Raw genomic sequence first — 21,408 nt, 5'->3', positions numbered from 1 at the left:
ATTACATTTAATTCAGCAAATATTTGCCGAGCACTAGGCTTATAGAACTGATAGAATAGGTTTGAACTGAGGCTTGAAGATGCAGAATTTTATAAATCAAAAAAGGTCCAGAAGGGTATAACAGACATTCCCCAATTGTGAGTCAGTACTAGGGAAATTTGGTATTTATTTAATACATTAGTTATTCCATTAAATTACTTCTTCCGAGAAACAAATAATTCTAACAGAGGAGTTTATATATACATTTTGGTTATCATTATTTTTATACTTTTTCTTTATACTGTTATAAATTGTGTGCTGTGCAAGAAATAGTTCTATCTAAAAGGGAACAGAGAAAAATAAGACTCATGCTTTTAGTCACCTATTTTGTACTACAATATAGAAAGGAAAATGATTAATTTATATTTTACTTTAAAAGCCTATTTTTAATTGAGAATATATGCAACCACAAGTAACACTGGTTTGAATTTCTAATCTATCAACTTTGTTTCAGTAACATAGTATTGACAAAACTCATTAATAAATAATTTTTATGCTGTTAATAATGAATTGACATTTATTTTAGACACTTAAAATGAGTAGTACCAGTGTCACAGAATCCTTATCAAACTCCATGGTTATATGAAAGTGAAAACGAACTTCTTTTCCTTACATGTTCTTGTACGGTACTAATTTTTTTCAAACCTGTGTCTCTACTTGTCTTACGGGCCTCCTGTACCTTTCATGAGTTTCGGCTGTTCACTACCATCCATCAGAGGAATGGTCAGGTCTTATTTTCTCTCAGGAAAAAAAAAAGCGTTGTAATATTCTCTCCCTTAATTTTAAAGTTTAACTTTGTTACTTTTGACAAAGCCTTTCCTTTGGTCAAATGCAACGATCCAGTAAAAAGAGCTTTGACATGTTGTGCCTTTTATGTGTGCATTTTTCTGGTTTCACTGATGTCCTGAATTTTGCAAACGATATCGTGTGCCTTCAAGTTCTCCTATAAAATGCCATTTGTACACTGAGGCAAGAACAGTTTAGGACAACATTACATTCACATGACTTTAAAGTCCAATAAATACTTGATGGTTTCTCAGAAAACCACAATTTGGTGAAATGGACGCAAAACTGTTTTCCAGTCTGTTTCTCATAAAACCTCCCCCAGATACACATTCACTTGCTTACCTGCAGGGTAGCGCTCGATCACTGGCCAGCTGTCCACCTGTAATGTGGCATTGCCACCACTCCTCGTGAAACGGACTACGTGGTATTTCCCATCATTGATGATTGCATTAGACTCTTCAATGGCGATGTCATCTGTCCCAACATTAAACTTAACTCCAATTTTTCCTTGGTGCTGGAAGGGAGAAGGAAAAAAAAAAAAGAGTTGTATTAAGTTGCACTGATTAGTCAGCATTTAATAAGAATTACATACAAAGTGTTGTTCAAGAATGTGCTTTGAACAACAGCTGCTTTCCTCCAACTTTACTTCTGAAAAACTTCTGAAGTAGAGGCAAGATTCTTTACATTTGGGTAAATTTAAGACATTTCTTTCATGGATAATATTCCATAAGACAAAGTTTCAGGGGAATTGAGCTGCCTTCTTCGCAGAGGTTGCCACGGAGAAGGGGCACAGCTGCCTGCATGAAAGGACATCATTTCGTGTCCTTGAACATAGCTCCTTTAATCCACTCTCCCCATTTCACAATGAAAATGAGGCTTGAAATTCTTCCTTTTAATAACTGGAGAATTCAGAACAATCAAGTCTGTTTAGAGCCAATTGACAAATGTTCACAAGATAGAAAGTCATTCTAAAGGGTATAGAGCACACAGACAGTTATTTAATGGGTACATTTTCTTAGTCACTATTTATAAAACCATCAAATAGTAAGAGACTGAAACATTGCATTTCTTTATTTTATAGATGATGAAACAATGACATAAGAAGGTGCAAATATATATTTACTTGTTCCATTCCGGGTAATGGAATAGTGACGTACTACAACTATTAAATAAAATTCAGTTCCCTCATTATTGGATTATAACTAAAGTGGAAGCTAAGATACAATTATCTAAAATTAACCCACTCTCTGAATTATGCAAAGCAGCATTACAAATCATTCTAACTGTAAAGTTTTTGCTGTTAACTTTAGAATTCCGCAATACATGGTGGCAAAGAGAAAGGTATGCTGTGACCTCTGCTTCTGAGAAGCATCCTCCAACAGGACTGTCAACTCTACCATAAACTCAGCTGATTTTAAAAGCATGTGGACATGCCCTTAATCACTAACACAGAATACCTGCACTCCAGGCTCTTGTCGGAGTACATAACCTCAAACTGTTGTTCACCTTTCATCAAACCTCAGTTGAGAGGAATGACATGGGGGAAGAAGGGTTTAAAGTCATCAGACCATCCATTCCTACATAAATTTTAAATTAGAATGTTAGAAACCTGAAGGTTTGGTCCACATTATTTGCCGGCTTCTCATCACTGAATTAGGCAGCAAAAAATATGGCATCAGCTAACACTGAGAATCTCTATAAAAATATTGGATAAAATTGCATTAATTTAAGGAAGATATTTAAGGGTATTATTTTACAACATTGTTCATTAGCCTCGTCACGTAGATATCCTAAAAGTTTTGTTCCCCCCCTTGGTTCTTATTGTACATAAAGGATCTCTTTAAGTTAGTATGGTTTTTAAATTTGTTTTGATTTGTTTTAGGCTTGATGAATATAACTTTAAAAAAATCACATTTTTAACATTATTAAATGTTTGTTAAATCAAGATAATTTATTATATCTCTTAAATGAGATTATTTTTTTCTTTTTTTATTTCAGGGTATTATGAGGGTTACATTTTATGTCTTTGCCTCGCCCAAGCGAGGGTTAGAGGCATGCCCTTCCCCTCTACAATGCTCACTGTGTCCTTTAGTTGTGATTTTATCACGCCCCATCCCCTTAATTCCTGGAGAATATTACTGCCATGTGAGCACCCTAGTGTTCATCAGTTAGTACCAATTTGATGGCGAGTATAAGTGGAGCCCATTCTTCCGATTTTGTGATACCTCACTTCGGACAATGTGCTTAAGTTCAATCCGGGAAAATATAAGAAGTGCTAGATCACTGTCATTTCTTATAATTGAGTAATATTCCATCGTATACATATACCAAATTTTAATAATCCACTCATAGATTGACGGGCACTTGGGTTGTTTCCACATCCTTGAAATAGTGAATTGTGCTGCCAAAAACATTCGGGCACAGATGTCTCTATTATAGAATATCCTTTTCTTTGAAAATTTCCTGTGGAGTTATATCACATGTGTATTAAAAGTATATATATATATATATACACACACACACACACTATATTAAATAATTTACTGAAAATGAACAAATAGAAATTCTCGTAAAATGAGAAAATAATAAGTGCTTATGAAAATGGGCTAAAATATTTTAAAAGTCTCCATAGGCTCTTATATAAAATTTCCATTTTCATTGGAATTCTCTTTATTGCCTGAATTATTCTACACAAAATGTAAATGCCTTATAGTGACATATATTTAAAAGTAAGGATAAGAAATGTGGTGGAAAACAGTAGGTCCAGAGGAAAACATACTAAAAGTCTATGTACTAGGAAAATTACACTACCCACTTTGATTCTGAGTTTACTAACAACAAAAATGTACATAGTATTCTAAGCACTTTACAAATACTAACTCTTGTATTCCTCATAACAGTCTTACAGGGAGATACTATTACATCCCCATTTTACAGATTAGGACATTGAGGCACAGAGATATTAAGCAGCTTGTGTAAGGGCACACAGTAAGAAAGAAAAGCTGTGATTCAGAACCAAGCAGTCTGCCTCCAAAGTCTGGGCTCTTAATCATTACACAGGCTGAATTTAAGACTATTGTGCCATCCAGTAGCTGCAGTTAGCAGATTTGGTAAATCTAGCAGTCCTTTGTTACCTGTTCCATCTCTCCTTCTAGAACAGCAGCACCATAGGGCCTTGTATTGTGCTTTGAAGTTAGTAGACATGCATCAATCAATGTGTGCTTAAAATAACTTTGTAATAAATAGTAAGCAACTGATACGTGGATGTAAAAATGGATTCTTTTTGTTTAAGCTGAGATGTTAGGATAAGATAATAACCCAGAAAACAGATTACTGTTTCCATTTTACAAAATGTACTATAGGATTACTTAAACTAGATTTGCAAAGGAGAACATTAAGAACTGCTTTCACAGCCCTGAATTAATTACCAATGTTCGGTCCATCAAAAAAGCCGGAAAAGCCAAGAGGAGATTGATAATTAGAAGAGAAATTTTGGAGAGAGTTGGGATGTGATGTGATTTGTACATACCTCCAAGGTAGAAGGTTACTTTTTCCTTATCTCAAGTGCACTGGAAAGCTACTTTAATGAAACATCTCAGAAAGTTTGATATGTGTCTTCTGGAACTTGGTGGAAGTGGTCAAGGTAGTCAGTAAACTGGGATTTGACTAGACCTGAGAAATCTTCTGGAACTGTGGCTGGCTGATGCCGGATGGCTGAGCAAAGAGACATTACTACACCAGGGGCCACTTGTGCATCAGAATTTGTAAGAACAAAGAACACATAAGCATTGCCCACGGACCATGGTTCAGAGAGCCAGTGTAGGATCGTGTTGTATTCTGTTCAGTGGGGCCACCAAAGGGACCGGGCTGAGGGGTGAAGAAAGTTCACTTTCAGCAGAAAGAACTTGAACTTGCAGTGATGGATGCCAGGGGCTGAGGCGGGAATCCTAAATGAAGGAAGTACATTTACCCATCTCAAGGGAATTGCAGGTAAGGAAATCCTAATGATGTGGTTCAGATCTCTAAAGAATCCACCAAAATATTTTCAAAAAATGCTCAAGAGCTTTATACATAGGCTAAGCCCAGATAGATGGCGACTACAGCAATAGCCAAGGAAGGTCATTTCTGCCCCTATGTCTTCTTCTTTTTCCTGCTTGGATGAATCAGAGAGGGAGAGGAGAAGTGATGAAAGTCATGGAAACAACAAAAAAAGATTATGTTTCTCTTCTAGTGCAAATGGGGGCTCCAATGTGCCCAAAGCAGGGATAATGGAGAGGCTTTAACTGAAGTTCTATCACGACAGAGTGACGTGATGTTACTTTCTATGTCTAAAAATGAACAGATGACATTTTTACTATCTGAGAGTGACCAAAGTATTGTTTAGGCTTCCCCTGGACTTCCCTGGTGCTCAGGAAGAAATATTAATATTTTCACAGAACAGATTTAAATTTTTATTGCATCCTAGGAAGCAGCTCTTTCAACATAAGAAGTACATGAAAATTTGTGTTACTCTGGAGTTGCCCATTGTTTTAGGGTCTCTTCTATTATACATATGTTCCTTATCTAGGATAGACTGGAAAAATTTCTTGAAGTTTCCTATCTGTTCTGTTTGGAAGGCACAAGAGTAGATTTTCATCAGAGTTCTAACTATTAAGGAGGTCCAAGTTCTATAAACAGATGCATTGCAATGCTAATGGTAAATGCACCGCACTTTGAAATAAGTCCCTTTACCTTATCTTTAAATTTTCCTACAACGTGAAATGTAAAATGCGTATTTTCCAGGTGCAGAAATCCCCAGATTTCCTAGGGTTTAATTTCTTGCAAAATAGTGAAATAAACAATTAAGAAACAATGAGAGTCACCGATGTTTGGAGAGCATCTGACTTTTAAATTATGCCCATCTCTTCTTGAATATGTTGATTTGTTGCCTCAACTTCGAACATCTTTGACATCTCATTGATTCAAACTCTAGAGTTAGCTAGCTAGACTAGAACTGAATACCATAAAAGTATATTCAAACCACAGGCCCTACCCTAATTCAGACATTATCTACCCCATCCCAATTTGCATCAAGGCCTTGAAAAACAATTTAAGTATCAATTATAGCCAAAGGGTCAGTTTTTCCCTGAAAACAAATAAATCTAAAATGTACATAAAGCATAAAATATTAATATCAAGTGTATTTATAGGACCAATATTTATAATTCCACTCAGAAACTACAGATATTCTAAAAACAAAATCCTCCCCTGTTGACAGGATAGCAAGTCATTTCAATCACATAAACAATAAAACTTGCTAAACTTTCTTGCCAATGGATAATTACAATTTAAAAGAATTCATTTCAAATTCTTTTTCTCTGGGATTAAATGTGATTGTCTCAGCAAATTCTCATGAATATTGCATTAGCAAAACCAGCAGTCATTTCGCTGGACATACTCTGATCTCACAGTATTGCATCTTCCTTGAAATAGATAACTGGCTCAAATCACAATTTCAAAAATCTATTATGAGAGTATCAGTAACGAGGCATTTATAATTTAATGAAGTCTTTCCACGGATTCATTAAATAAATAGTGACAAAGGTAATTATTGATTTTTTCACAAAAGCCCATTTCTGAATAAGGATTATATTATTAAACCAAGTTAGAGAAATATCATGAAATATGACACTGGGCAGGGACTTGAAAATTCTATCGAGTGGCAGTATAGTGCAATGCACCATCTAATTCTATGTGCAATAACATATTCATTTGAAAAATATGTTTTAACCAAGATTAAGATTTAATGGTATACTCAATATCTTGGGCATACTTCAAGCAAGATGTTTGCATGTTACAGATGCAGATATATTTTAATCTATGTGCATATGAAATAGATAAAACAGAATGCATATATATTTTTATATATATATAAAGGTTTAGTGTATATATGGCACACGGATATATTACATAAGATTTGAGTCCACTGCTTTTTTTTCCTCCTATTCTGGGTTTGTTAAATAGAAGTGCTTGGCTCAACTAAGCTCAGGAAAAAAGATCAGTAAAAAATGAAAATGTCTCCTTTTTTTTTTTTTTAACCATACTCTTAGAGAGTCACACCAAACAGGATGAACAAGTATGCCACTCAGGAGGGCGTATAGATTAGAAGGGAATCTTGTTTATGTTCTGTAAGGTTCTGTCACGCAACAGGATACACTCGATACTCCAGGGCCCCACTTTGGACAGAGCGCAACAATGTTTTCAAATGCTCTCCGAGCTTGTGCTCATTTCAGAATACGGAATGACTCCCATGGTCTAAATCTACACTGTGCATCGAAATCAAGAGTTGGGTTGAATGTTATGTTTTGCTCCTCTAGAGACTAATCCTCACCAGGGAGCAAAGGTTTGAAGGCATGAGGGGGACTTTGGGGCCTGTAGTCACCGTTGTCAAAGTAAGCAACACTGCAGAGAGTGTCAGAGCCACCTGTTCTCCAACTTCAAAGCAAACACACTGATTCACATAATTGTTAATTTAACCCAAATACATTTCCGAGTGAATGGCACAGAGATCCCACTGGCTGGTAGAAATTGTACTTACCCATCCAGATGGTCTATAATGTCAAGAAGTGGTTTTAGTCTAGTTGTTTTAACCTGGCATTGAGCTGTAACTGCCCCTCCCCCACCATAAAAACATCACCACTTCAAAAACAAGTTCTTGCTGCCCTATCTCCTGTATATCCCACTGAATAGCATCTTTTTTATTCATTCAAATAACAAAAATTAAATATGTAATATATGCCCAGCATTGTACTATTACTGAGGGGACAATACAAACACGTAGAGTGTGTTTTCTGCGTTTGGGAAAGCTTTCAATCAAGTTGGAAAGGTAAATCACGCATACAAATGCACCCACAAGAGAGCTGGGTGGCCGGGAGGAGCACAGGTGCACCGATGGGTCTCGGGAAGCCTCCTACTATGCCTCAGGAGCAAGCCAGCATTTGGACAGCTGTGACACAGCCAGCAGGGACCAGAGAAACACCAGGAGACATAGAAGATATGCTCGTTCTACCTTTATCCCTCTTTACAGGCCCTACATGCTAGACTGCTCACCTCATTCCAGGCATTGAGCTAGGTACAATGTATCGCATCTAAAACTCCTAGCAGACCTGGAAGGCGAGTGCATTGTCTCTATCTCCTTGGAGAGTTTAAATAATCTCTCCCAAATCACATAGCTAATAAGAATGGGCACTGGATCTGACCAAATTGGTGAGATTTTCTAAAAAAGAATGACCTCAGCTGTGTCAGTGTTTCAAGAAAAGATCGTAAAACCAAACTAGAGGACTGAGCAAAGAGGAGCGTGCTGCGGAGCGCATGTTTCTTCTTGGCTGGCTACAGTTTGTGGCACCACATAATAAGGACCAGCAGTGGGCAAGATCCAGGGTGATGCTACCTCAGAAATATCTAATTTAGATTTAGGGATAATACATTTTTTAAAAAAACACTGTTTTCATTTTCCCGTCAAATCTTCATTAACACAATAACTGCCATATGAGTTGTATTTAACTCAGACCAGTTTTGAGCCCGGGGCCTCGTGAAGCAAAACCCTACAGTTGGTTCATGAAAATCTTACTTGTGGATGTTCTTATTGTTACAATTAATATTGAAAATTTAACTTTAAAAACGTGGATTGCGTTGCATGTCACTCACACAGAAAACAATAAAAAATAACAAATTAGAAAGGATCGTTTTGTTTTCATAAAGTACTGTGGCCCCAGGGACTATTTTTTTTCTAGTGTGGCAGTCAATGTGTTAAGGATAGTATATCTTCTCTACCATGTCTCCATACTACAGAATGCTATAGCTCCTGTGTTTCCATGAAACTATACCTGAGCAGTGATATTACCTTCCTGGAGGCTTATATCCATCTCTTGGTCCTAAGAATGTCTAATACAACTTTGTAAACCTATCGCAATCCTTCTTCACACAGTGCCTTAGGTGTTAGTTTTTATGTGCCTGTTTCAACTCCTCAAACATATTAAAAAACAGCCTGAGGGTAGGAAAAAGATGACTTCTTCCTCATTGTAGCCTTTATGGCACTTAGCAGACTATCTTTACATTTGCAATTTTCCAAAACTCTTTCACATTCAATTTTCTTTTTTTAATTGAGATATAATTCACATATCATAAAATTTGTCCTTTTAAAGTATATGGTTCAGTGATTTTTAGTGTATTCACAAGGTTGTGCAACCTCCATCACTATTTAATTACAGGACATTTTCATCATGCTGCAATTTTCTTTTGATGAGATAAGGCATACAAAGTTCTTAGCATATTTAATGGCTACAACAGCACCTGTGAGCTATTAGTATTATTATTATTATTACTACAACTGTTATTGTTATTCTTACTTTTGAAAAGCAGTATTTAGCTTCATAGGTTGATGGACGTTAATTAAAAATAATACTTGAATTGTATAGCCATTGCAGTTTTGCTAGAAGACATAGTATCTCGTTAATCTCCATAACAGCTTATTAAGAGAGGTATATATTTTATAAATGAGGAAGCTAAAGCTCAGAAAGGCTGAGACTTGATCAAAGTCATGTCATTTATCTCTACCATTTGGAGTAAGAGAGAACATTCTAAAATCTAACTGTGCTCACCTGTGGGATAAAATGTACTGCCATTGGCTGTATTGTAGCAGAACACGCTTGATTAGACAACCTCTATGCCCCCTCCCATCTCAATAATATTACGGTTCTAGGAAAAGCCTAAATGTAAGGAAGAGTAGTTAACACAGAAAATGATTAGGAAATAAATTACTAGTTGAGTTCTTTGAAATACATCAAAGGCACCTAAATTTGAATTTGAGCCTCTGTTAGATTTTTTTCCCCAAAATTTATAAAATGGATAAACTCTAAAATTTTATTACATTTTTAACCCAGATATTCTCAAGTTTTGGAGGTGAAAGAGAATGTACAGTATCCTGTGAGGCCTTTTGTATACCATATATGTTCCTCCCTAAAAAACAGTATAACCTCTTTCCCCAGTGGAGGACGGAAGGGCTTGTCCTTATTGATAAGAGCCCCTGCCTTGTCAGGTAGGACTTGATGTAGGACTTGATGGTGGTAAGCGAGAAAAAGGATCAATGAATTCTCTTGAAGACAGACAGACCCTAAGCTCTGATGGTAACATCAAAACCCTCAGTGCTGCTATTTCTTCACATTTGTCTCCCCTTAGATGAAATTAAATCAAAAATTAAAACAATGTTAAGATGAAGCTAGCCCACTAAGTGACTAGCCACTGTACCTCTCAATGGGGCAATAATCCTGACTTTGGTATTTTGAGATATTTTCTATTTTTTTTGTTTCACAAATTGAGCCAATAATGGTTATCCTTTATACTATACTTGAGAAGACATTCTTGAACCATCGTGAAGTTCTCCAGTATAGCCATGGTTCAGAAATATCACCAAGCTTTTTTATGGTACTTTCCCCTGTCCCAAATATCACAGCTCTACATGATACCATGATATTAATAGCTGTAGAATAAAATAAAGCTGTTCCTCTTGTGAATCAGAGCCATCTCATGGAGATTATTAATTCTGTATCTTTATTCCCTGAAACACCACCCACCATGAAGTAGAAATACTAGCCACTAACTATGTGCTTATATGTAAAGAATGTGTTTTATTTAGCTTATTTCCCCTGAGTATCAAGAGCAGCAACAAAATGGAGCATGAAAAAGGCATTGACTTGGTAGCCTATGTTAACAGTCTTAAATTTTCACAGATAGCACTTCTGGTTTGGATACTTAGCCTAGTGGTCTGATATCACAACAAACTGCTTGGGCTTCTGCATGGAGATCTCAAATCCACACTGGTTTAAGGGATGCCCTGTCTACACGCAGTGGGCTGTTCATATACAGATTTTCTTTTTTGTTCATAATTTTTGGATTTGTAAAAATTATTACTACTTTAAAAATCTTTGAGTATTAAATTAGTTTTGCCTGTCCAGTCACACCATATATTCATTCTGGAAACTACATGCAATAACCATCGTGTTTCAGGTGCTGATTAAAACCATACCCTTTGTTTTTCTGTTTCTCTCTGACTCCTTGTCTTTGGGCCATTACACTGTTTATTATTATATTACTTCCACCAGGAACTGGACAGGGAAGGGACTATCAATTCTGGTAGTTGTTGGCATTTCCATGTAAAAAGGTTTGTTTTTTTTTTCCTATTAAAAAGGTTTGGGATTATCTGTGGATTTCATTTACTTTTTGTATCCCAGGACCATCATTTTCATGGAGAGCCGACTATATAATTATACTCTTAACTCTAATGTTCCAAATTTCCATAGCACAGAGCACAACATTTTTCAGACAAATAGACAAAACATCTTTGGATGGTAATTTTAGTCCTCTGCATGGTAAACATTACCTTAGTAACTAGGCCGTAGGTAAAACCAAATTAGCCTTTGTATTTGAAAAACAATCTTTAAAAACCATGAACATATATCAAGAGATTACTGTAATTATTTTCAGTGCCTTAGTTGATATAAGTTATCTACAGTAAATTGGAATGGAAAGATTAGTTTGGAAGGGATATCATTTTTTAACTCTGTGAAACCTGACTTGCAACTGGAAAAATAATAGTGAGGTAATGTTTTCAAGTGTATTGGATGGACTGAATTTTTAATAATGCTATCTTGGTTTTCACAAGCCTCAAGCAGAGCCCTAACTTGAAATGCATTACCAGAGAAAAGCTGACAGTGCTACCTTTCTCCTTTTCTTTTTCTCTTCCTTATTGACTTCTGGTTCAGGACTACCTGTCTGACATCCTTAGTAAAAAAAAAAAAAAAAGAAAAAAAAAAGATGTGCATATGGGCATAGAAATGCATTCACCAATGACTGTTTTCTATAGAATCAGCAAAGCTCGATTATTCTGAAGTGGTAATAATTTCCTGCAGCCATCAAAAATAAATCTGTGTTTATGTGTGTAATTTTGGCACAACAGCTTTCAGAAGAGAATATGGAATCTCTAAGGCTGAAGCATCTAATGATTATGACCTTTCTTCATCTTCATAAAACAATAATACTACCACAAAAATAAAACAATATCAAGAAATATTTATCAAGTATCATTTTTACAGAACACTATACCACTCTTCCCATGACTCAAATTTTTAAAAATATATGTCATTGGATGTGTTTATATACATTCATTTTCCTCAAATTGTATGGTTTTCTGGTACAAATGACACTAAAATTTTGGAACTACCATAACACATGGAGTTTAGTACTCACAAATATGTATTCAAAAAGCACAAATTAACTTTTTATTATACTCCTGGAATTCTATCAATTTTTAGATAAAGTATGGTTAACAAAGCAGACATGCTGCTGCCATAAGGAAGATTTCACATTATTTCTTTATACATCAAAATTTATATTAACATATAAAGCATGCTAAGTGTCAAGAAGCAAAGAGTAAGGGTGTCATGAGAGGGTTTGAGTGATTAAGCAAAGCCTCTTTGAGGAGCTGATGAGAAGAAATCAATAATGAGCATAAGAGTTTTCCAGAGAGAGAAAATATTAATAGTGTGTGCCTAGGCCTCAAGGAGGGAAAATATGTACATATAAAGACAGATGCTTTTATATGCAAATTCAGATACAGATATAAATATATGGACTGTTTATAGAGATTAAGATATGCAAATTATATATGAACATATGTAGGTATTATTCAGAAAATTTGTCTAGGAGATAAAACTAGGTTATGGAATTATGCATAAAAAAGTAAAATATATCATTTGCACAAATAAAGCAATTGAAAAATAGATGGCTAAGCACATTAAAATATTTTCAATTGAAGGATGGAAAATTATTGATATAAATGTACAACCTAACGGTATGCATCTTGACATTCATCTAATTGTTTGTTCCTAAGTGTCATTCATCATTGTGCTTTATAAAATGCAATATATAAAAGGCTTCCTGAATCAACAGGGACTCACCACATTTTCCAAAAGTCATTACTTCTACAATGTCAAAAATGATTCATCATTCTATGCTTATATATCAAAGCTAATGTAACATGTTTAGTTTCTTTGCGGGGTGGAATGTCTTGTTAACTTATTTCTCTAGAGAGCCCTTTTATCTCAAGATGTAGCAAGAGTTCTTCGTAAAATTTCTGTCTTAAAAATACCATTTGAAATCACTTGACTAGTTTTTCAAGTATCCTCCACAAATTAGTTGGAGAAAGTATTCACCTGTGACCCTTTCACCTCCCTGTTCATCCAGAAGAGTGGATGAACAGAGTTCAATGTCCATGTCCCAAAATGCAGTCTTCTAGGCAGTGAACAAGCCACTTCAAACAAGAGGAAGGATTCTTCATCCAATTCTATACTTCCAGAAAAATTTCAAATAAATGGAGTCAAATGAAAATTTGCCTTGCAATTTGACCAAGAATGTTGAAGCCAAACATACATAAAGTGCTCAAATTCATATAATTCATGGACATTTTGAACTTGTATAAAGGTTCATTTCTAACTCCAGAGTAGTAAACACTGGAGGGTCCCTGAAGTTATCCCTTCTCACTGTTCACCTGGAAGAGCCAGAGGATATTTTGAAGAAACCTGTGGATGTTTAACACAGTAAAGATAGCCTGAGGAATAAATACCTGGAGTGAAGTCAAATTAGTGGCAATCTACCAAAGGAACAAGTGCTCTCTCTCTTTCACTGCTCTACCACACTAGACTTTCATGTCCATGAATGTCAGATGTTCTGATGAATCTCAGGACCTCTGCTGTTTTTTTTTACCTATTTAGCCCTTTCCTTCATTTCCTCATCCCAGAATAACCGATCCCCTATTTCTTTTTTTTTTTTTTTGAGAAAAGAACTTTGAGATTTTAGGGTGGATCTCACTGAATCTGTTGAATGCCCTTTCATGAAGCAAAAACTTATTAGTGGTTACCCCACTGGAGTATAGAAGACACATACTTAAAGGTCTGTGCTGACAATAGTTGAAAAGCAAGTGCCATACAGGAAGGCCATGTCTTTTTTTGATTAACAGAATTCATCAGTGGGCTCAGGTTATCTTTAATAAACCTTGAAGTATTAAATATCACAGAAAGATTAATATGCTGTGATCTTATATCCAATTTACACACTTCCCCTGCCAAACATGTCTCCTCTTTTAAAATGAACATGAACCAAATCTAATTGAGAAAGTAAAAAATCACTGATAAATTAATCACAAATATAATTCAAAGGCCAAATGGAAACTATATCTAACGTATTCACTGTTTTGTAATAGCAGTGCCAAAGCTTCCCAAATGAGTGTGGATATTCATAGAAGGGCAGTATTTGGCAGCACATGCATGATGATGGCAGTGAAAGGAACACAGCTCAAACATCAATCTATTAGTCACATCCAATCCAGGCCTGTCTGATTCCAAACAAACATCTTCCAACCACACCATGTTATCTCCCTCTATACAGCCTTCAAGATCCCTTGGAAGTAGAAAAGGCCATATGAGAGTATCCTGGGGCCTCTAATCCCTTATCATTTTAGTAGGCTTGTATATTGACAAACTTGCCAGGATAGGGGTGGCCCTAACCCAGAAACTTCTCTCTCATGGGCATTAAATTAGTCCAAGTGTTAAGAATTACTATCAATAGTAGGCTAAATCTACACCTGCATTAGGGCTGAGACAGACTTTCTCATACTTCAAGAGCCCTGGGAAAGAAATGGAAGCAATACCCTTTAGGCATAATTAAAATTCTGAGTGTCACCAGGTGTTCAAAGACTCTATACATGGAAGAACATTTGGAGAAACTGTCAGTGTTTTTCTTCTATCACATCTTGTCTATATCCCTGTTTTTCTCTAGTGTCCATTTTTTTTTATAACTAACAGATTTCTTTAAATCATTTTTAGCATTGGTCGCCATTTTGGAAAGATGCATCTCATGTTTCAAATCAAATCCAATAGAATAAATAATCATCAAAACAAAGTCAAACATGGAGTTTTTTGCTTAACAAAATCTGTGACTACAATAGGCAAGGAAATGAGAAATTCAATTGTACTTTCCCAAAGGTAAGAAACCTGACATTTAAAAAGAAATAGTAAGAACTTAATAGCAGTTCAAATCTTCCAAATGTCATGATTAATAATCAAATAAATGTAGATCTGAATTTTGTAACAACTTTGGTTGTATCAAAAAAGCCATTGTGTGGTACTGTCACATGAAGCTTTCAAATGGTTTCAAATAATTATATAAACCATCAATTCTTACATCAAAATAATAAAATAATTTAATAGGTGGAATTGCTGATATGTGAAATATGAATGGATCCATTAGAAGTATTTTTCTGTTATATTAATAATTTTCAACTTTCTTACTCAATTTCAGATTATGATTAACTTTAACATTTCCATTATTTCTTTTTTTCTCCCATTTAACCCTTCTCTTAACAATATAATAACCACTTCTTAGACCCTTTTAATACTCTCCTTGCAGTGATATATTTCAATTTTTCTATTTATAAGTTGAAATTTTTTTAATTGTTTAATTTGTAACGTAGTTGTTTGAAATCAACCTCTTAATCATTATCATCTTCTTTTTCTCCCTAAGGCTGTAAGTATGGGTCTGGCATTTAATGATACCATTTTTAATGTAAGCTGATTTTATCCAAGATGTTGCCCAAGAATGATAGTTCTGAGTAAATGCTTCATGCAAGGAATCCTACAGATAATATCAATGTTGCCCTGAAAAATTAACAAAAAATAACCAAAACCCTTTCTCCTTAAACAAAGAGCCTGCTTTAATGTGGACAGGGAGAAAAATATTTAATATTAGCTCTGGTTGCATTCTAATTAATATCTAATAAGTAATAACCTGTGATTAACTCACAAGATTAAACAATTACACTTAATGACAGGTGACTAAGAGATGTAGGAGGCATTTAAGTTTGGACCAAGATGCAACAAAGGTGAACCCAGCACAACTGGTTTGATAAAATGAAGCTTTTGATAAGCTTTGCTAGTCAAAATTAAATTATTCCATATTTCTTTGAAGTAATTATAATACAATTTTCTGCTTTAATTAACTATCAGCTCTCTCAAACTTTGCTATCACAATTTATTTTATCCAAAAAATGCTGTAAGAAGAAATTATGAAAAGATTTTCAAGACAGATTTATAAACTTAATCTTTAAATTTATCTTATGCATTTACATGCTTTCTTAGCATCTAATTTTATTTTTGTTTTTAACAGATTGTTGACTGGTCATTTAGCTTAAAACATCACAATGTCCAATCTAAGTTACAAGAGCTAAATTATTTCAATGCATTTTTGAACAAATGACTCTACTGACTTTAGCACAGACCACTGCACTAGTTATAGAAGAAACACAGTTAATGCAATATAATATCTGATTATCAATACAACATTAAGGCAAAAGCAAGCAATTCTCAAGTTCTCCAAATAAAGGCACAAGAAAGAGGAACTTGATAACCACCTAAAATAATCTTTCAACCTCAAAAGGTGAGCCTTGCTGCCTTACACATACAGAGTAGCTGAGCTTTCCAAAATTATTGTTGAATTTATCCATTCTTGAACCACATCTTAATTTTAACCCAACTTATTCTTTCGTAAAACTTGTATTATTTTTGACATTCTTAAAAAAAACAATACAAACAAAAAAAAAAAAAAACACCTTTTTTTTTTTTTTTTCTTGCTAGCCAAAGCTTTTCTAGGACATTCAGTGGTATCATGTTCTCTTAGACTATCCAGCTGGAAATTGCATAAGGTAAGTTTTTCATTTATTATTGTACTGGTGATCCCTTTAATCTTTAAAGAGATTATTAGAAGTTTTTTAAAATTATTGCTATTATTCAATTTCTTACTATCTTTAGGATTGCTTTGTCACAAATATTGTCACATGCTACTTTCTAGAATATAATTTTTATTACTCAAGTACCACAATAAAAATGTGAAGCAAACTGTCAATCTCTTCAGAAAAAAATACCAACCCAGCTATGTACACAGTTAAACTCATACATTGGTACAGTGCTGAAATCGATAAACTAGGCAGTTAATAAAACTATTAATAGTACTGAAATAACTGAAAGGCTCTTGACATAGGTGGTTTGTGTCCCAGTCATTGATACTGCTGATAATAATATTAAGTTCTAACTGCCAATGACCACTTCCTATATTCCCAGTTTAATCATTTTTAGTATAGCTCTGAACACAGTGTCTGGCCTATAATGATCACAAAATAAATATTTACTCAACATTGATTGCATATTTACATCAACTCTGCCAGACAGGTTCTATTATTCCCTTTTTTTGACTGGTGAGGAAATTGAGGCATGAAAATGTCACTTGCCAAAAGTTACTCTGCTAATCATTTGAAGAATCAGGATATGAATCCAGATCTATCTCCCATATGTTCTCTTCACTACTAGTGTTTTATGTTGACTTTGGGGAAAAAAAAATCCAAGAAATAGGTAATTCCCAGTGATAAAATCTGTTTCAGAACATAGGAAATTAGAACTCCTCACTAACTTCATAAAATTAAAACAATTAAAATTACAATCCCCTCCAATTTCATAACATTAGAACTTTCTTATACAAAAGCCAGTGAAAGGTAGGACACACAAAAAAAGTCCATAGACCAATTTATATTATAATCATAGTTAGAAAAACCCTAGTTGACATACTCCCTACGTGTATTCAATAATATATAAATGAATAATATACTATGATAAAGATGGTTGCTGCATGTAGTTCCATGTGAGTCAATCCTTATGTCATACTTTATATAATAAGCAATTTTAGCTCTATAACTATGAGATAACCATTATTAAGATCATTTTACAAGTGAAGAAATGTGGCACAAATTTACATAGTCACTAAGTGTGAACCTAGGAATCAAACCTGGCCATTTTTTACTTTAAATGTCATATATGACCAGATAAAGCACATTTCAGAAATTGTGAAATGTTTCAGAATTAGTAAATATAGTCATTGGGACAAATAAGGAAAATCAAAATACATTATTAAGATGGAGTCTGTAAAGGTATTTGTTAAATTCAATATGCAGTTTTGATTTTAAAACAATCACCCGGTAAAATAGAAAAACAACATTCCTTAGCATGATAGAACTGACTCCATCTTAAATCAACTACCAACATCATACTTAACACTAAAAGCATTCCCATAAAAGTAAGAAATAAATTTTTACATTATCACCATGTTTTAGCTTTGTTTTAAACACATCACTCAATGAAATATGACAGGATTATGAAAACAATAGTTTAAATTATTGGAAAAAATGAGGAAAACAATAACACACTACTGCCTACTAAACTGAAACCACACTGTTATATGCAAAAAAATAAATAAATAAAACAAAGCTGCTAATCTTTGGAAAACCATTCTAAGAATGAAACCATCAAACATAAAGGCATACTTCTCATAAGGAGTTCCAAAGACATTCAACAACATAGAATAAAAAAGTAAAATGTAAGTTAAATGAAAGTATATGAATATTTTTTGGCAAGTGTTTCTAAATGTGGACTTTGGGTGATGGGAACATTGAGGCCTATTATGTTATTTTCTCTATTTGTGCTAGAAAATTTCCGTAATAGAAAGAATGAACAATGGTAGCCTGAGAATCAAGAGAACTGCAGTTTTTGTCCCTAACTATATTTGTAATCTTGAACGAATTACATAACTCCTCTCTTGTTTCAGTTTCCTCATTTAGTACATCTTTTTCTAGATCATCCGTTTCAGTTCTGTAATTCTATTCTATTTTCAGTTGCTTTCTTAATTTTCATATACTTTAATATATTTTAATTTATAATGGCTCAATTGGTGATAATCACTAGTACTACATTAAAAATTTAGCCCAAAACCAACAAAAATGGCATTGTTATAACTTCAAAATAGCATACTCCTTCTGCCTTCTTTGAAATTTAAAATTGTTTCTTTGCTTAGGTTGTGGGATTCTCCTAGGTTTATTGAACTATTGAATTCTGCCTTGCTTTAAGAGATATTTCAAAAAATAAGAAAAGAAAAAGAAAATAATCAACTCTGGCCTCTTCTGGGATGCTGAGATGCCTTGACAGCAATTACCGCAGCAGAGACTAGTGAGGACCCTACATTCACAGCTGATGTTTTCTATCAAAATTGCAGCTACATTCACTTTGGTTGAGGCCAGGGGACTATATTTAGATAGTATAAATGTATCTAGGGAGCAATCTTTCACGTTTATTTGTAGAGTGGGTTTATTTTTATTTATTGATGTCACACAAAATGATGTTTCCTGGGTTTCTGTATATAACCTATCAGAAAATAAAGACAGTTTAGAACACAAAGTAAGAATATATTCTGTATGATTTTATATTGACAATGGTTTTGATTTATATGCAATTATACTTGCATAATGGTGATGCAGTTAACACAACAAACCTATGTTTACAATGTAAAGGGAACCTTTGTTAAGCATAATGGAGATGGCATGGGGATATGGGAGTATCCTATACTTCCTGTCAAGCTAAGGCCAATGTTTAACGCAAGAAGCAAGAAGGATACAGAGAAAAGCAATAATCATCACCAAGAGAACATCAGATATTCCTTTCTCACTTAGAAATAAAGAATGTTGAAAAAGCAAATCCTTAATTTACATAACCTTCAAAATAAAAAAAAAATCAAGTCTAATTCTTTCCCCAACTTTACATATGGGGTGTGCCCCAACTTTACATATGGGGTGTGTATGTGTGTGGGTGCACATATTAATAAATTTTAGGCAATAAAAAATTGATTGCACATGAATGGAGGGGCCAGTTCTAGTTCTTCTTTTTGTCTTGTTTCTCCATTACTGGATAATAGTGGTTACCAAATATAATTCAATAACATAGCTGAGTAAATATTTCCCCCTTAGGTTTTAATTTAGACTACACAATATATATTGGACTCTTTCACATTACTAGTCATAAAAATTCTCTATTGTTCCCTTATTAGTAGTTTGGGAGAATGCCCGTAAACTGAGTTTCCTTTTAAAAAATCAGCACTAAAAGATAAAAATGTCAACATCTTTTGCCTCTCATTTCCTTTCCCTCAGACTTATGAATTGACTCCCATTAGGTATAATGCTTTATTTTCATCTTACTTGCTCAGATTATTTAGAACTTTAAATTGCAAATGATTTTATCTTGGAGACCACAAACAAAAGAAATTTTAGGATTTCTCTTGGTCCATTATTTTAGATTGAACCATGATGCACCAGGGGCAACGTGAAAGAAATGAGAAAGAATTTGCCAATGACTCTTAAAATACTCAATAATAAAATAACAAAAATCTTAGAATTGGGAAGTGATCTTCAGCCCGAACTCTCACCAGATGCAGAAAGCTGTTCTACAATATCTCTGACAAAGAGTCACTTAAGTTCAACTTGAAACCTGCCAGTGATGTTACTACTTCTCAAAGTAGCCTATTCTTTTTCAAAACCCTTTCGAATTTAAAATTACCTCTCTTTCATGGGTCTGTACCATGGATCATTATAACATAATCCGTACATGTTTCCCATATGATAACCCTTTGCCTATTTAAAAACAATTATTTGGGCCACTTTTTTTTTTATCGTATCTTCAGCTAAGGTCTTCTGCTGGAAAATCATCTTTCATTCTTTATCAATCTAAGTTTTTATAACCATTCATCTTTCAGATATAATGTTTATTCATAAATTTAGAATCTAACGGACTGTAACACAATACACTAACTTAAATGCAACACGTAAGGTAGGTACTAAGCAGTGTACTACCTTCTTTAAGAAATTATTCTTCCATCAACATTGTCTGTTTTTTTAATAGCCACACTCACTAGTTGCTGATCTGAGCTTTTAGTAAACTAGTACATGTAGACCTTTGCATACTGTTCCTTAGCTAGATATTTATTCTTGTGTATTTGAAAATGCAATTACAGGAATTCAGCCACCCCTCCATATCTTCAAATCTTTTTCTTTATCCAAAATACTCCCCTCTCTGCTATGTGAAACACTAACTTTCTTTATCTTGGCCTTAAACTTCATTGGAGCCATATTACCCTCACTAGTCTACCGGTCTACTTGATGAAGCCATCTAAATACGAGGCAAACAACCCAAATTTCTTTCTTCACCTGTCATACCATATCACCTAAGAAGATCCCTTCCTTGTTTAGCCTTCTCCAGTAAACAAAAGTAAACCTGTGTTACACGAGACTCTTCTTATTCTGGCTTTAGTCTTAATGAGTCCACATCTACTGGCTCAGTGAAATGTGTGTGTCTAAATATTTTTGTTTTACAGGCATCCTTTGATATAATGTTTCAAGTATATTGAATTGTGAACTCTTTTGTGGAGACAGAATTCTATGAGGCTGCGAGGGCTTGGTCATTGTTTTGATACGCACTGTAAGACTCGGAGTCAAAAGTGCTTGAGTGTGTGTCTCAGTCCCGTGTGGAGCAAGCCATTGCTCGCTTTACTAAAACTGGGCATGAAAACCATATCTGCCTCAGAGGTCTAGTAAGGGTTACATAAGAGATTTTTTAAATGTTTAAA

The 21,408-nt window shown here is 34.4% G+C and overlaps 1 protein-coding gene across 1 annotated transcript in view; it reads right to left on the bottom strand.

The window, feature by feature from the left end:
* NRXN1 (neurexin 1) overlaps positions 1-21,408 on the bottom strand; it is a 1,407,118-nt gene that overhangs the window by 216,276 nt on the left and 1,169,434 nt on the right. The window contains 1 exon segment of the mRNA XM_012638853.1: positions 1,168-1,339. Coding sequence (XP_012494307.1) covers positions 1,168-1,339 — 172 coding nt within the window.

This window comes from Propithecus coquereli, unplaced genomic scaffold, assembly GCF_000956105.1.
Source record: "Propithecus coquereli isolate 6110/MARCELLA unplaced genomic scaffold, Pcoq_1.0 Scaffold136, whole genome shotgun sequence".
NCBI classification, from domain to species: domain Eukaryota; kingdom Metazoa; phylum Chordata; class Mammalia; order Primates; family Indriidae; genus Propithecus; species Propithecus coquereli.
Note: the sequence above shows the minus strand (reverse complement) of the source record. Positions and strands in the feature narration are given on the sequence as shown.